Source organism: Pelobates fuscus, chromosome 1 (genome assembly GCF_036172605.1).
Source record: "Pelobates fuscus isolate aPelFus1 chromosome 1, aPelFus1.pri, whole genome shotgun sequence".
NCBI lineage: Eukaryota > Metazoa > Chordata > Amphibia > Anura > Pelobatidae > Pelobates > Pelobates fuscus.
Window position 1 is genome coordinate 125,469,870 of NC_086317.1, and position 17,965 is coordinate 125,487,834.

General features: G+C 39.4%; 1 protein-coding gene across 1 annotated transcript in view; it reads left to right on the forward strand.

Moving 5' to 3' along the window:
- Window positions 1-17,965, forward strand: part of CNKSR2 (connector enhancer of kinase suppressor of Ras 2) — a 354,304-nt gene that overhangs the window by 154,828 nt on the left and 181,511 nt on the right. The window contains exons 8-9 of the mRNA XM_063450253.1: window positions 5,447-5,506; window positions 15,960-16,028. Coding sequence (XP_063306323.1) covers window positions 5,447-5,506; window positions 15,960-16,028 — 129 coding nt within the window. The remainder of the gene's footprint in view (window positions 1-5,446; window positions 5,507-15,959; window positions 16,029-17,965) is intronic.

Here is a 17,965-nt window from a genome sequence, read left to right on the forward strand (position 1 = left end):
CTGATCACGTTGTACAATATAGTTTTTCTCTCAGTAGTAGCATATAAAGTCGGCCTAAGGCGCACAGCAGGTAAGGCTATACATGACATGTATTGGTCTTTAAACAGAATTATTAACTAGGTTCATAACACTTTGTACATTAGAGTTTTCCTTTCTGGAGTAGCACATAATGTCGGTCTAAGGCTCATATCATGTTATGCTATATATGACATGCATTAGTTTTTTAGCGGGAGTATTAACTAGGTTCATAAGACATTATACATTAGAGTTTTCCTCTCAGGAGTAGCAAATATTGTCGGCGTAGGGCGCTTAGCAGGAGATGCTATATATAATATGCTTTAGGTTTTTAACAGGATTATTAACTAGGTTCATATCTCATTGCACTTTTGAGTTTTCCTCTTAGGAGTAGCAAATAATGCCGGCTTAAGGCGCGGAGCAGGTAAGGCTATATAAGACATATAAGAATTTTGGGGGCTAATTCGTTAATATGTGTAGTCGTCTAGTCCGCAGGAGTAACGTTATTTTGCGAGAGGTGGTGTACTCTTATGTTGGGGGCTATGTGGTCGAGGTTTCAGGACAGCAAAGGTGAGTCGGTGTCGTGTTAACCCCCCCCCCCCCCCCCTTAGTGTGCAGGTGTTTCATCTGGCTAGATTTGGGGTTGGGGTTAAGCTAGGATCACGATTTAGCCTCGTTTAAGGTCTGCCGCGGGGGTCGTTTAGGATTAGATGTCGCCCTAGCTGCTATCAATCCACATTGTTAACGGTAGTACAAAAAAGGACAATAGAACAACTAATCATATATAAGAAATAAAAGAAATAGATAATAAACAAATAAGAAAAATAGAGAGGCCACCAGCAGGAACAGCCAGCATAAACAATAGCCAGGTACCAGTTCTGACAGTGAGCATTATGCTGTAGTTGGGGGTTCACCCCTCAGCGGCGGCGAGTGTCCCTGTTTGTGCCACCCGGTCTCAGGTGCCTGTTGACTGGCGGTTGACCCTTTGTGCCTTAAATGCGGCAGAGGGTGAAGCCGTGCCCTCGGTATGCGATATATCCCCTCGATCGTAGCCATTTTTGCCTGTTGTGGCGTGAGTAGGGAATTGAGGAGCCTCCGAATGTATGGCAGTAATTCACCTGGGGACACCGTCTCCGGGATTCCCCTGATCTTTATATTTCTGCTCCTGTTCCGGTCCTCAAGTGCATCCAAACGGTTATTAAGCTGAGTCTGAGTGCGCTGTAGGTCAGCGTTCTGGGCCTCCAGCTGTGTACAGCGTGCGTTGTGGTCCTGCGAGCTTTCCTCTATAATCTTAACTCGCCCCTCCACACTACGTATTTCTTCTCGCAGTATGGCGACGTCTGCAGCAAACAGTTTGCGGAGGTTGCAGAGTAAGGCCTTGATGTCCCCCTTCATGGAGGGCAGTTCGCTGTCCTCGTCGGAGGAGGGGTGATAGAGACCCCCCGATGTTGGGAATTCATCCAGCTCGTCCATGTTGCGTTCCTCGGAGGAGGCCGAGGCTGCGTCGCCATATTGTTTTGGCGCGGTGAGGCTCTGGGCCTTTGCAGGCCGGAGGAGAAGGTCCCCAATGTCGCGCGTACCCATTGTTTTTGTTGCTCCTTGATGCTTGGCTTTCTTCCCCATCTTTGTGTACCTCAGTGGAGGTTGAATTTGTGTGGAGAAGGTGTATAATTCGCTTATTTCAGGCTTGTTGGTGCGGAGCTTTGCTAGTGCACGTCTGCTCTCCTAATACAGTGTTTTTTACTAATCTTTTCTCAAATAAGAGTAATTGTTTAGTAACTTTTGGTTACCTTTATTGGAGTTGGGCCTCCTAGTGGGGTATTTCTTCACGTGTCCTTACCTTGATCAAGTGATTTTATAATTGTGGTAACTTGCTAAGGTCTGATCCACTGGTGTGATTTTACCTTCTCTGTATCTATATTACTGTTCTAAGTTATGGTTATTCCCTTTAAGTTACCCATGATACAACCCTCTGAACAACAGAACACCTTAAGTGTATCTGTTACTTTTCTGTTTTATAACAACAAATCCCCTATGATCCTCAGCCCAACTGTCCTGTTTCTCCCCCCTAGGATTTAGACCTTTTTTCCCGCTTTTTTTCTTCTTTAATCAGATTTTTGTTTCTTTCTGTAGTCTGTTTCCTAGTTTTACAGTATATATTTTCCATTTTTCCAACTTACCATTTTGTTTTCTATTTCATGTCTTCTTCAATCTATCTTATGTTTCATTTCTACCTCCCATCATCCCACCAGTTTCTTTTCCCTGCCTTATGCAGGCATTTTGGAGTCTTTTTCTATCTCCTGGGCTTTATTCCAAGTTTAACTCTGTTTATTTTATCACATTCTCTCAGGTCACTTTTAAATAATGACTTTATTTCTGATGTTTGAATAAGGAGATGAAAAAAAGATTAAAAGCCAACAAACATTACACCTGGCTGCTCATACTGGTAATTCACTAGAGTTCAAAGTAAATTTAAAATTTAAGCCAGAGTAGTTGAATGAAAAGCATAGCTGACTTGGAGGATTTTGCAGTTTTGATATTTTGACCTCAAAATCAATATTCACTTTGAATTCTCACTTTATTGAATAGCCCTGATTGTGCCATACTTGGTCCAATTAAGTTGAGCTAAGTAGGAGATATTTCACCCAAGCGTTTGACTCAACATTGCTAGTCCTGTTTGTATAATGTGTAAATAGATGCAGTGTTATACTGATAAGAATTTCTAAGGTTCACTTTTTCTCTAAATGACTGGATTAACTAACTGATCTTATAAATACCTGGCTCTATCTGACCTAGATATACTTCCACTGGTGGGAGCAGACAGGTGACATGAGCCTCTATTGAGTGAGAGGCAATGTCAAGTGAAATTTATAAAGGGTACAAAAAATATTTTTCAGCTAGTAATATGCTCCCTGAGGAGCTTCATCAGTCCCTAGCTCCAGCATAATCTCATTGTCTGTGGGTTTCCATATTGACAAGCCCATGATGCTAGGGAGATGCCTCCTAATTGACCCTGCACAGCCATTCAAAGCAGTGAGTGTGCTTCAGCCCGTGCTAAGTATTTCAAAGGCCCAGTGTTCCTCTCTTTTTGGTCATTGCTCTGTTCTGGTGCTTGCATCCTACCCCCATCTAATCCTATTCCTGTCTTCTGGTTACCAGATCCTTGCTTCTTTGAATTTGACTCTTTAAGTCTGTTCTGACTTCAAGTTTGCCTTTCATCCTTAGGCTAGACACTTGGCCTTTCTGTCCTCCAATCCCCCCTTTTCTCACCTCCTCTTCTTATACTTTATGCCCTGGGCAATCTATCCCATTAGAACCTATTCTCTTCTTTTGAGCTTCCCTGAGCGTGGTATCCCATAATGGTGGGCATTTTAACTGACACTGTTTTACAGCTCCAGCACCCCTTTTGCAATTTAGTTGATTTATTAAGTATTTAGGCTTTTTATTTTGCTATATTTCAACTAAAATCTGTTCACATTTGCACACCGTCGATGTCACTGCAAATGAACATTCCTAGCACAATGCGTGTCTGACCTCTATTTCTATTTTGGTATCATAAATGTAAAGTGCAAGTTTTGTAACACTTTCAAAACCTTCCAGTAAGTCTGAGCAGAAGGTTTACTTAATATTTGCTGTGGGATAGTAGAACATTGCATTTGTAGTCAGTAGAATGAAAACAATTTCCTTTTTAAAACCTGCAGTCTCTGCAATGATACGGCACCTTAAATAAAGAGTGCATGCTGCAATTTTCTTTTAAAACCAAAGGACTACAAAACTCTAAAAAAAAAGTACACTTTAATATAGTAAGACTTGTCAGTGACAAGAATGTCTTCCCCATTCTGCTTCACTACGTCCAGTTTAGCAGATGAACTCCAGGAAAAAAATCCTCTTGTCCACAGGACGCTGAGACAGAAGCCTTAGACAATAGCCGAACCTCTATAGATTTTAAAATATCAGCATTTGTATTACTTTACCCGAGTCCAGCAAAGCTCAAGGAAAATACAATGTCAAAGCTTAATGTTCTTATTTTAAACTACGCATCCTCTGCTGCACTGAATCAAGATTCTATGTATTTGATGTGTTTTCTCTCCTCTGTGCTGTTCTTTAGAAATCCATTACTCGGTTTTCTAAGGCACCAGAAGCTATACACCAGAAGTTTTCTAAGGCACCAGAAGCTATCCACACATCCATATACTTCATGTGACAGTCACTGCATGTATAGAAACCTGCTTTGCTACCATGTGCAGTGGGCAAGACAGAGACTGATAACCTCCAGTTAGAAACGACCTAACTATCCTTCTATCACAATGAAACTAATTTATCCTGTATAAATACTGTAGGACAAAATTACTAAACATTCTCTTTTCAGGTGTTTACTTTGTATTTCTAAAAATTAGTGCATGTCCCTACTTTATAACTTGCCTATATTAGTGCAAGGTTAATCTTGTGTTGAGAGAGCTAAGACATTGTCCCAACCAGAGTAAGATAATTATTTCCCCACTGAATTGATTTCAAAGCTCTGCAGGGTTCTCTGCATCTTCTAATAACTCCCTATTGATCATAGATAATTAGTTCTCCATATTTATTTTACTTTCAGTGTACATTAAAAGCACCAGAACAGTGAAAGAGTCAGGAGATACTAGTACAACCTTCTTCTATGTAATGATGATCAATTCACAGATACAGAGCTACTATTAGGACACAAACGCATCTACAGTTTCCTTTTGAGCAGCAAGCAATAGCATTTTATAATAGTGTTCACAGCATTTCAATCTATTTTGTGTGAAAAAAATTCTAGAGTGAATGTTGTCCTGTAATATTGTATTTTTTTGGCTATTAGTATCTACTTGACTAACATTGTTTAAAGGGTTTCTCCAACCACCATAACCATTTCCGTGTCTTCAGAGTCTGTTATTTGCAAGAAAGTAATGATGGTACAGGCATTCAAGTTCAATTCAGTTTTTTTTTTCAGGTTTTAGGTAGAAACGGAGGGGTGGGGGACCTAATTCATAGTGCCCAGTAGGGCATGTTACATCGAAGAGGTCCCTCTCTTCAAAGAGTTAGAGTGACCCTTTAAGAATTCAACTTCTTTCTGTGCATTGGTTAAATAAGTTATGAAAATGCGATCTTAAGCAAAAAAAACTATTGCTAAGAGGTAAAAATCCCATTCTATTTTGCTGAGTCTTTTAAGCATGGTCTTCTCTGTATGTTAATAGAGCATTCTAATTTCCTGTAAAGCATGTTCTACTGAAAGTCTATTTATGTTATATAAAATGGTATTAAATATACCGGTAGTTACATTTGATTATCACTTTCTATATGTAAAGCTTAATGATTTTGCCTTTGTGATTTTTAGGAAACTGTCTAATTTATTGACATGCAATTCTTTATGCTCTTCACATTTTTTTTGCATGTTTATTTTTTGTTGTAGGGGATGTATATAAAATCAACATATGACGGACTTCATGTGATTACTGGAACAACTGAAAATGTAAGATATTGAAAATACTCCATATAGTGCAGTGCTGATTTTCATAGGGATCAATTGGTATATAGTTTTTTTTTTGTTTTTTTTTAAATACATATTTAGGTCTTAATTTAATAATTTTGGGTAAACTTTTATTATGAAAAATCTTTAAATATTTTAATGTTTTGTTATTTTTTTATCTATTGATATATTTCTGATATGTTAATATTTTAAAAAAATAAATTTTAAAGTTAATCCAGAAATATTTAATCATTTGAAAAGCTTATTTAAAAATACTCAATCACGTGTTATTATCATTCATAATTTATTTATTTTGGCAACATAGCAATTGACATGTTCAGTTTTAACTGTTGTACTTAATTAGAGACCCATTTAGATTAGATTTAGAACCTAGATTGTGCCTTTACATTAGCTTTGTGGGTTCGTTGAATCTGGTTTGCTTTCTGGAAGTCAGGAAAAGCCAATTCTGATAGAAATAGTTTTCCATTTGTTTTACAGTGGCCTAGCGATATTGCCAGTTAATGGTTCTCTATCAATGTCTAATAGCATATTTACCTGGAAACTGGACTCTGCTTTAAGGGATACTCAATGTGCTACAATGATCAATGCTTTTTGCATGGATAATGATTTACGGTCCCTATCATCCCTAATTTATTTCATTATATCAGCACTGATCTGCAAACATTGCAATGCACACTGCCCCAAAATAAAGTTTATTGTACAGCATAAAGTTTATTGTACAGCATATATTCTAACTTTTATGGGCTCTCTTGCAGAGAGACTATATTAAGGCTGTAAATAGTGGCACTGTGGCATTTATTAGGTTGTACACTAGTTCTATTCATATTTGTTCAAGCTATATAATGTTTTTCTCCTTCATAATGCATGCATCAAGACGGAGACCCTAGTCCAGCATGGAATATTCAGATGTGAATGGTATATATTAACTCCTGACTTGGAAAGGCGATGGCTTCCTAGTTGTCCATAATTCCTGTGTTGCTGTATTTATGTTGCCATGCCGATGAGACCCATGGGGTCAAAACTGCAGTCCATGGCTGGTTTCTGGTAACTGATCCTTTTGATTCATAACCCATGCTTTGGTTTAAAAGAAGAAAAAAACAGCATCCAATGCTAAGGATATAGTTGCAGACATGCAGTATAAAGGCTAAAACACAATGGCTGTCTGTGCTCCTTTGTATGTCAAGCTGGGAACTCTGGGATAGATACCGCACCCCAAAGGGGACTTTTTAAAATACCACTTGAGATATACAGGTGATGCATGACAGTGTTTATTATTATTTTATACAGGTGTAACTAGAAATGCATGGTTGGATAAAAAAAAAAAACTGCATTACACCGAGAGAGCTAGATTGGTTTTATAAGGATGGGGAGCTAGGCATTGCTAATCTAAAATATTAAATGTTATTAGATTTAGAGAATTAATATACCGGTACTTGCCAATATGATGTATCTTAATTCCTGGTGAAGTAATTGACCCTTTCATACCATGTATCTTCACCTGGTAAAGGTCTATGAATTCTCTCTCATGTTGAAAGCAATTTGTAGTTCAGATACCAACAACAACAACAATTTTTTGTTATTGATTAAATATTTACAGATACAACACTGGAAATATAGAAATATAAAATATATAGGAATCTCATATACCAATTTAGGGAGTTATCTACTAACAGCTGTAAGATCCAAATTCATAAAAGCCTTTTTTATTGTGATTTTTCAGTTATTTAGTAAATAATCTCCCTTAATTTGCTATTCTGATGTAGAATTGCCATAGTTAAGGACACCAAATAAGGAAGCTATCTGCTGAAAAGTTCCCTAATTTGATATCCTTTAATGATAATAATAATGATGATAATAATAATAATAATAATAATAATAATAATAATAACAACAAAGTATTTAACCAGGAAAAGTACAGTCAGATTACTCTGGTTACGTCCTGGGAATGTTATTTTTGCCCAACATCCAGGGGATGTTACTATTACTCATTTTATCTACCTCGGAAGGATGAAGGGCTGAGTATGGGAATCCCACTTAAGGTAACCAATTTAAGGAGTTATCCACTAAACCAGTGGTCCCAACCCTGCTTTATGGACCACCAACATTCCAGGATTTATGTATTTCCTTTTTTTTATTCAAATGAAAATACTAACAAAACCTGGACTGTTGGCGGTCCATGAAGACTGGGTTGGGGACCACTGCATTAAACAGCTGAAAGATCAAAATTAAGACGAGCCCTAATTCTAACCTGATGCCTAATCCTATACAGAGGGATTATTTTGCTCGCCCTAATTCTAATCCAAACCCTGATCCCAATCTTTCAACCTAATGCTAAACATAAATATAATCCTAAAACTAATCCTAATGTTTAATCTAATCCAAATTCCAAGGATTTCCCACTGCTATCAGTACTGATATTAGCAAAAGGAATTCTGAGCTTAAACAGTAGAGGGAAGCCCCTGGTATTGATTGATAACTGGGTCTACCAGGTCTGAGCAGGCATTTCGTCCTACTCACAGCAAGTTGTACCTTCAGGGGATTTAAATCCGAAAGAGATGAGTGTAAAGCTCACTTTGAGCACACACAGCTCATCCGTCAGGACGGGGCCACTAATTCTGGCCTCAACTGATAAAGGAGAGCCACAGATATTTAACCCCTTAAGGACCAAACTTCTGGAATAAAAGGGAATCATGACATGTCACACATGTTATGTGTCCTTAAGGGGTTAAAGGGGAGCTGTCACTTCCCAAACCACTCATGCTCTTTGCAAAGCACATTCAATTGAATCTATACACTCTGCTAGCAGTTTTCAAAAGAAAATGTACATATTGAGGACAAAAAAAAAATAGATATTTCTCCCACCTGTCAATCAGTTCTTTGAAATAAATGCTATGCTAAATGATTGAGTGAGAGGGAGCGCAGAAGGGACACGCCACATGCAGTTCTTCTGCTCTGCACCCTTGGTAGCCCCTGGCACTTGTTCTACCAGCACTTGTTAAGATGCCTGCATGCTGGAAAGGAAGTCATGTTGGCATCATGAAATCATCCCCAAGGAGCTTAAATCAGTAAAGACAGTGGAACAAGTGTGGGTAGTAGTGGGTGTTATAGAAGTGTAACACCAACCTCTGTAAGGAGATCATTGTGGGATCAAGTAAGTGCCTGACAGATTCCATTTAATGATACCTTAAGTCCCCCTGTTATCAGCAAGGAAACAGTACCTGCGGCTAAAATACCACATGATGGATTATTCTCTCAAGGGGCTTTTAAGGGCTTTTAAGGGAAAGACATTCATGATGGAATAATGATAATAAAAATTGTGGATTATTTTCTAAATATATATTGCTCTTTTAGTCAGCATGAAAAGTTGACTATATATATATATGTGTTAAGGCAATTTGGCCTGGATTTGTGGGAGGTGCTGGTATCCACTCCTAGTCTACTTAAGGCACAACCCTTACCTTGCTCCTTACCGTTCGAGGTCAGCGTTGAATGAGGATCCACTTCTGGGTTCTCTCAGACGCCATCTTGGTTTTCTGTATCCACGAGTTTTCTGCGGCAAGCTGTGTCCAGGAATCCTGTTGCAGGCCTTTCCGTCCATCCAGCTTCTTCTGACCCCGGTCTTCATCGTAGATCGCGTCCCAGGGACTCCTAAACCGTAAGTGAGACCTACCTGTCACGCCAAGATCGTTTCCCATGGCGCACGGTAAAGCACGGGTCCTTGCGTTACGTTTTTTTCCCTGTTATGCCGCAATTGAACAAGCCATTTGCGGCTTCATTTCGTACGGTTATTCGGCTAATCATATATATTAGTTAAGTGATCATTTCACATATAACTGTTCCCTTGCTACAGTGAAACAAGTTATCATTTCGGTTGTTTTGCCGTTTGGCACTTAATTCATGATATGCTTAAACACGCTTGCTCATGAAATTCATACGTTTAAACTATTCGTCCCAGCTTCTGTTTCCCTTTACATTGGGTTTCGGTTTTCTTGCTATGTATTACGCATAAATCCTTTCATGAATTACATTTCATCTTTTCATGTATATACCATTCGGTTAACGATTTGCTTGATCAAATACAAGATTATTTCCATTACTATTTAAAGGTATCAGTATTCTATCAATGTTCATAAAACCAGCTAACATATCTGTATGGATCATTTTGACTCCCACGCTTTCAGGGGTCTTCCATACTTATCCATTTCATTTAAGTTGGTTCAGCCTACATTACAGGCCTCATTTCTATGTTTTAAACTACGACACATACATAAGGATACAGTTTTCCTTTTCATGAATGCTCGGGTTGAATCACACATACTGATCCAACCAATCATATGTCTTACAGTACAGTAATATATATATATATAACTTTACATTATTTTAAAGCATTATGTTTTCCCTGCCACACTGCTATTATATAACACATAGGCTGTTTATACATAGGCCATGGCCTCCCTCACCCCTTCCTCTTATTTTACTTGACACCCATCATACATTCCCCACTGTTTTAGAATGAATTATGTATTAAAGCCACGGCATCACTTTCGCCTTTGTAACACATTTATATTCCCATGGTATATTACTACATTTCATTTACAAGTAATACGCCAGCAAGCCTTAAAAAACATCGCTGGTACAGGCTACACAGTCTACTTCTTTCCCACAGTCCACACTCACTATACTACTCTCTTTTACCCGTTGCAGGCTGTCCAGGTTTAAATATATTTTACCACACGGTTTTTCCTGTGAGATTTTCATACTACCAGGTACGTACACTTGCTCATATGGTTTTCTGCCATACATTTAATTTCTTCCCCCTAGGTTAGAGTACTGGCAATAGGGTCATAGGCTTCCCAATAGGTATTTACCCCTTCTTGGCAGTTGCCATCAGTTAGTGATCCCGCGAGGCCAACACACCGCCTCCACGTTTCAGAGGCAAACACCCATCGGGCCACACGGTAGCTAGTCGCCTCACATGTTGCATAGAGAGGGCCTCACCTGTCACTCACTTCCCCTGTTTTTCTGTCTTACAGTCACCGAGAGGCCTAAAACTCCTGCCACTACGACGGGTGGCCTCAAATTCCCTCGCGCCAATGCATAGATAGAGCCTCTCAAGCCACTTGGCAATTAGTAGGGCCTCACCTGTCACCAAACAAGTGTAATGTTTCGCCATCCAGCTTAGCTAGCCTGCCAGTACAATTTGGTGGTTTTCATACACTAATTAATTGTTTTGTTTATAGTATGTCTCAGGAAGGGGTAGAGGATTTCTCCCTGCCTAGCACTCCGGCTAGAGCTATCCCTCCCACACAAGGAGGAGAGGTAGCTAGTCCAGCATCAATCAGGTCCTGGACGATCCCTTGTATAACTACGGAATTGAGGAGACGGCAAATCCCCCACCCCGCTACAGCAAGGAAAGCAGAACTTTTCAAACTGCTACACACTTCAACAAACAACATGGATGCCGGGGAAGGACCTAGCCAGTCCAACCCAGGAGACATACATTCCATGTTGTCTTCACTCATGGCTTCCATGAGCAAGGTCAAATCCAGGCTGGAGAAACTTGAGTCGGTCACCACGGCCCTTACTCTAGCAGGGCCACCCGCTGCTGCTTCACAAGCACCAGCCGACTTGCTATTAGTTACTCCAGCCATCACCCTGGATGACCAGGAAGTTAGCCCTGCTCATATGATCCCTGAGCACATTAAAAAAGATATCCTGTAAGGTAAAGACGTCAACCTGGCTTCCCTGCTGATTGCCTCCCAGGATATTGTGGAAAATAAGACTTACGCTTATGAGGATGTGTCTGTTGTTGTCAGATCTAGGGATGCCCGCCTAAACAGAAAACTGACTATCCCTGAGTTTGTACTGGCCTTTGGTATTTACCGGGATTTCATCTGTGCGGTCTATCCCAATAGAAGAGAGGAGTTTGATCTTTATATGCACAAACTGGTAGACCTGGGCAACAAATATGGTGGTTCAGCCTTTTATGATTACCATAGGTCTTTTTCTGCAAAAGTGTCTGGAGCCTTCTCCCAGTATGGAACAAGATCCAACTGGGGAAGGATTGATACCGTCATATTTTGCAGACACTTTGCAGGTCTAAGAACACCGGCTTGTGCATACTGCTCCTCTACAGCCCATACTACAAATTTCTGTCCCAAAACGGCAGACGAGCATGCCTCCATGCAAGGAGCTAGTTCCTCTGGTGTTCCAGAGAAATTGTCAAGAGACAAACTGGGACGCCCAATCAAGTTTCTGGGCAAGTCCCAGATATGTAATAATTTCAATGTTTGGTCTTGTAATTATAGCGGTTGTAGATTATTGCATATCTGTTTAAAATGTTTTAGGGCACATGCAAAAACCATGTGTCCAAATAAAATGTACTCCAAGCCTTACCTAACGTCCATTAATATGTCGGTATTTACTGCATTTATGTCACATCACCCGTCTAGACACTTGGTAGACTTTCTTATCTCTGGTTTAACAGAAGGCTTCCACACAGGTATTCTACACATACCATCTGGGACTCTGGAATGCCCTAATCTACAATCCACACAACACAACCCCACAGCGGTTGACACTCTCATAGCCCAAGAAGTGGCTGAGGGTTTCAAAACTCCTCCATTCATAGAATGGTGCACTAACCCCATTGGTATTGTCACAGGGAAATCTTCCCTTAAACAGAGACTCATCATTGACTTGTCGGCAACACACTCATCGGCCAACCCCAGTCTTAACCCTCATACCCTCCAAGGAATTCTCCATGCAATACACCACCATAGACCACGCCATTACAGCTATCATACAAGCAGGGGTTGGAGCATGGCTTAGTAAGACCGATATTACTAATGCCTTTAAATTGCTGCCAATCCACCCCACACTGTGGCACCTGCATGGCATCAAGTGGGCCGGGAACTACTATTTTTTCTCCCGTTTAACTTTTAAGTCCAAAAGTAGCCCAGCTATCTGACACATTTGCCGAAGCATTGTACTGGTTACTATTGAACATAGCCAGATGCCCTACGGTATTACATTACCTGGACGATTTCTTACTGGACGAGGAGAATACTTCCCCTCCTAGCCTCAAAACTACCACCAAGCTATTTGAGCAACTAGGTGTACCTATCTCCCCTAAGAAAACGGAGGGGCCAGACACGATTATCACTTTCCTGGGTATTCAATTAGACTCAGCCACAATGCAAGCAAGCCTACCACACAACAAGATAGAGAACATTCTTACTTACATCAACCGCTACCTTGAGCTCGGTACTTGCAACCGCAAAGAGCTACAGTCCTTGATGGGATCACTAAATTTTGCTATGCGCATCATACCTCAAGGCCGCTCCTTCATATCATGACTCTTGTATCTTTTTCCACGCTTCCTACACGACACACACAGGTTGTCCTTAGATACCCAAGCTATGGCAGACCTAAACATGTGGAAGGGATTTTTAACCACTTGGAATGGTAAAAGTGTGTTCCTCACTCAACTGACTGACTCATCTCCTACCATTTGGTCAGAGGCGGCATCTACCACAGGTTTTGCAGTGATTTTTGGGAACGAATGGCGTGGGGGCAGCTTGTCTACAGCAGTTCAGGATTTGGAAGGTTTTTACACTACCTCAGCTCTCTTTGAGATCTATCCCATTGTGGTGGCTGCCGTAGCATGGGGTCATTTATGGGCTAATATGCCAGTTCGTTGTTACTCAGACAACCAGGCAACCTGTCACATCATCAACAAAGGTTGTTTGAAATCCCTTACAATCATGAGGTTTCTGAGGAAACTCACTTGGTTGGCAGCTTGTCATAATTTCTTTCTATATTGTTTCCATGTTCCAGGTATATGTAACACAGCTGCTGACAATTTGTCTCATTTTAAATGTCAGGCTTTTCATCAAGCACTCCATCAGCTGCGCCCACAGCCACCACCACTCCAACATTTCAACAACTAATACTGGACTAGATACCATCATGCATCATAGCAGGACACTGTTCCAATTGGCACTATCAAAAACTATCAAAAAAAAAAAATACACACAAAACATACAACAGGGCTTTTACACTATTCAAAAGATTCTTTTTGGAACATAACATCATGCAACCATTTCTTATGACATCTTTTTGGGGTTTTGCTTCTTTTTGCCACCTTAAACTCAAAATGTCATATAACACCACCAAACTCTATCTCACAGGCATTCAACACCATATGCTAATCTTACAACCAAACAACACTAGTTTCATGGCCTCTCACCAGATTAAGACTATACTCAGAGGCATTCAGAAATCTGAACCCACACGTACATCACAGAGTCTACCCATAGATAACCATATCTTCAAAGCATTGTCTAACCTGCTTGATTTAAAACCTTTTAACACCAATACAAATTCTGTCATCAAAGCAGCAATATACATAGCTTTCTATGGATTTCTAAGACCTAGAGAGTTCACTACAACCAACACAACACAATCTACTCCTATTCTCCTCTATTCCCACTTAACAAAAAACATGGATCATTACATCCTGACTCTACCTCACTCCAAAACCAGTCAGCACATATCAGTAAACATTCCATACTGTCCCACGCACAATAGGTGGTGCCCCGTCAGGGTTCTTGATGCATAAATACGGCATCATAATTTACTACCATCACAACCATTACTATTATTACAAGGATCAGTACTCACCACTACAACCTTCATGACCTACGTCAGGGCCTTGCTCACTCAACTGGGCCTCAACGCAGCTAACTACTCAGGGCACTCCTTCCGCATAGGAGCAGCATCCACAGCCTCCAGTGTCAACATTCCAATTCATGTTATAAAAACACTGGAGCGCTGGAAGTCATCCGCTTACTCACGATACATACCAAACCCAGTACAAGAATTAAGGGATGCTTTCAAAAACATGTCTTTTTGATATATGTATCGGTATTGGTTGTCTGTAATAAATTTGATTACTTAATTTTTGCCCTCTTCTTTCTCAGGCCTACCTCATCGTCGGTTCCGGCACACCACAACCGACTTGCCCTTTTTACTATCCTACATTTAATTATGGTATTTCACACTGTACTATCATAAGCACCTAACACAAGTATTAAGGCAATTTGGCCTGGATTTGTGGGAGGTGCTGGTATCCACTCCTAGCCTACTTAAGGCACACCCCTTACATTGGTCCTTACCGTTCGAGGTCAGCATTGAATAACCCTCCCACCACACCACATTTTAACATTTATTTCATTTCTATTTATTTTACTGGGTAGGTCCTCTTCTTTCTCAGGCCTACCTCATCGTCGGTTCCGGCACACCACAACCAACTTGCCCTTTTTACTATCCTACATTTAATTATGGTATTTCACACTGTACTATCATAAGCACCTAACACAAATATATATATATAGTACTATATCATACTAGTGTATATATATATATATATGTGTGTGTGTGTGTGTGTATATATATATATATATATATATATATATATAGTACTTTATAATACTATAACTATCATTCACCCCAGAAGTAGAATGACTTTAAAAATGGTGTCAATGCCCACATGTCTTTGGTCCTGTGTCAAAAAGTGTTTACTTTGGTGACAACAAAGATTTATTTTGCATATTTGTATTGCCTCCATTGCTGTATTGCCTATTATTGGAAAAACAGTATTACCTTTTTCATAGCAGATCCTCCACATTGTCATCATCAGTCATGTTATGAGAAAATGTCACTGTCAATATAAAATACCCTAAGCACATATAAAATGTGTAGTCTCTAAGTAACAAAATAATTTTTATTATTCATTTAAGAGAAATACATCTGATTTACATATGTGGTAATTTTCAAGTCTTTTTTTTGTAGTTAAAGACTTTTACTTTACATAATTTTTGAAGCTTTGTCTTATATTTTGTTCTGCTTTCGCGTAATAGAGATGCTCGTAATATGTATTATAGAACACAAATCCTTTTTTTTTTTTTACTTTATCATCAAAGTCTTGATTGTTTTTGATGGTCTATATTCTTTTTGTACTCTAAAATAGATCAGACAATCTGTTTTGTTTAGATTCAAGATGTACTGTAGAGACTTGAAACATTGTCGAGTCCATCTGGATTACAGAATAGTGTTCAATCTGAAACATTTTTGATGGTGTTCCGGAGTCAATATCTGGATAGGTAGCAGAATTTTATATTGTGTTCAATTATTGGAAGAGTTAAGTGAGTGGCCCTTGAAGAAGGACATTCTGCTCCCAATTTGAGGTGGCTCTGCTCAGTGGCAGATAGCTTTTGCTGGTTTAATTTCTCCTTGCTCACTTACGTAGTTTATGTTATAAAGAAATATGTTCTTGTAAAATTGTTTATAGAATTGTAAACATTCATTTATTTCCAGTGTTAAATTCATAAAGAGAAACCACATCCTCTTAATATTTATTTCTGTTAAACAGTCTCCTGCCGACCGATGCAAGAAAATCCATGCAGGGGATGAAGTTATTCAAGTTAACCATCAAACTGTGGTATGTATACTGCATTAAAATCAATGGCTTTTGAAAAGCATGCAAAAAAGCTTTGAAAGATATGTTACAGAATCCCAGCCCAATGATAGACCATTACCCATTGTTGATAGTGATAAATCATCCTTGTTGTTGACATATAATGAGTCAATATGGTGTTTGTAAAACAGCTCTATTAAAACCGTTTCATTAAATAAATTCATTTTTGCTTGTTGTTTTCGTATTGATTTTATTTATTTTTTTGGAGTGTATTGACTTTACAGAAATATTTCGGAACGCACTTGACGTGTCCAGATGTAATTTGATTTCAATTAGCTAACATCCTTAAAGGGATGCTCCAGGCTGCATTTGACCCATTGTTTTTAACGTATTATGTAGATATTGCATTCAAAGCGTACAAAACCATACTGCAATAGGTCCTACATTTTTTTTTTTTTTTTTTTTACAAATATTCAGGCTGGGCAGAATATGATGTGAGTTGTTACTGCACCAGGATGTGACTTCTACTCAGTCAGTGATAGTTTCTTCAAGTCGTACTATAGTTGTCAGCTTTCCTAGGAAAGTTATGACATCATTGACTGCATAATTTTAGAGCAAATAGAGAAACACTATAGGTTTGGAGGGAGAGGCAGAAAGGGTGTTTCTTTGGAGCATGTCTTTTATTTTATTTTTTTTTAAAATCTAAATAGGAGAAGTAAAAAGCACCATTAATCATACCTAACTATAATGTGACCTAAACATAGCCTAAATCATATTATTGTTATTATTATTATTTATATAGCACTTAAAAAATCCAACAACACTGTACAATGAGAGGACTAACAAATATGTAATTGTAACCAGACAAGTTGGACAAACAGGAACAGAGGGATTGAGGGACCTGCTCAATGAGCTTACATGCTAGAGGGAGTGGGTTAAAGTGACACAAAAGGTAAGGGGAAAGGGAATTCCACAGGAACAATGCCTCCTTAGAGTCTTGAAGGCAAGCATCAGGGGTGGGAGTAAGAACAGAGAATTGACGTATGTCTTTGGCAGAGCGTAGGGGCCTAGGCAAGACAAACTCATGTATTAGGGAGGATAGGAAGGTTGGAGAAGCATTATGTAGAGATTTGAAATCTCCTTACAGGTAGCAAAGGCAGGGACTGACAGAGGGGTGAGGTGTGGTAGGTGTGGGCAGATAGTAAGATGAGCCTCACTGCTGCATTTATTATAGATTGTAGCAGGACAAGTTGGGAACACGTAAGACCACTGAGTAGCGGATTGCAGTAGTCAATGCGAAAGAGTACAGTGGCATGGAGCAGCACCTTAGCCGTGTCTGGCGTTAAGTAGGGGTGGAGGCGCAATGTTTTAGAGATGGAAGTGGCAGGATTTGGTGACTGGACATGAGGGGGAAAGAAGAGGTCGGAGTCAATGAGAACACCTAGGCAGCAAGCCTGCGTAGTGGAGTTGATGATATCGCCGTTATATCTCTGTGAGTACCTGGAGTGTACTCTAAGTCTCATTTTCAATTATGCTTAATGATAACAGTTGTTTTCTACCCATATGGTAATAATATTTTCTGTACCAGAAATACCTTTAAAGAACCACATTTTAATAACACTCTCATGTAGCTGACCTTGTAAAAAATATCTACATTGTCCAGATAATTTTGAATGGCTATGGATCCCCCAATAATGTCATAATGTCTTACTTGTTCTGTGTATGTTTTTCTCCATTATAATATTAACTAGTGTGCTGGTTACAGTACACAACAACTAAACGTCTATAGGGGATAACTTTGAGAACCTGCAACAACAAAGCATTTTTGGTAATTATATTTACTGGAAAGATAGAGAATGTAACAGAAAGTGAGGGCTTGAGGGCCTCCCTGTCTGCAAGGGCTCTGTAGCAACCTCCAACAATTCTTATGTTACATCTTTTCTTCTTCCACAACCCTCAAT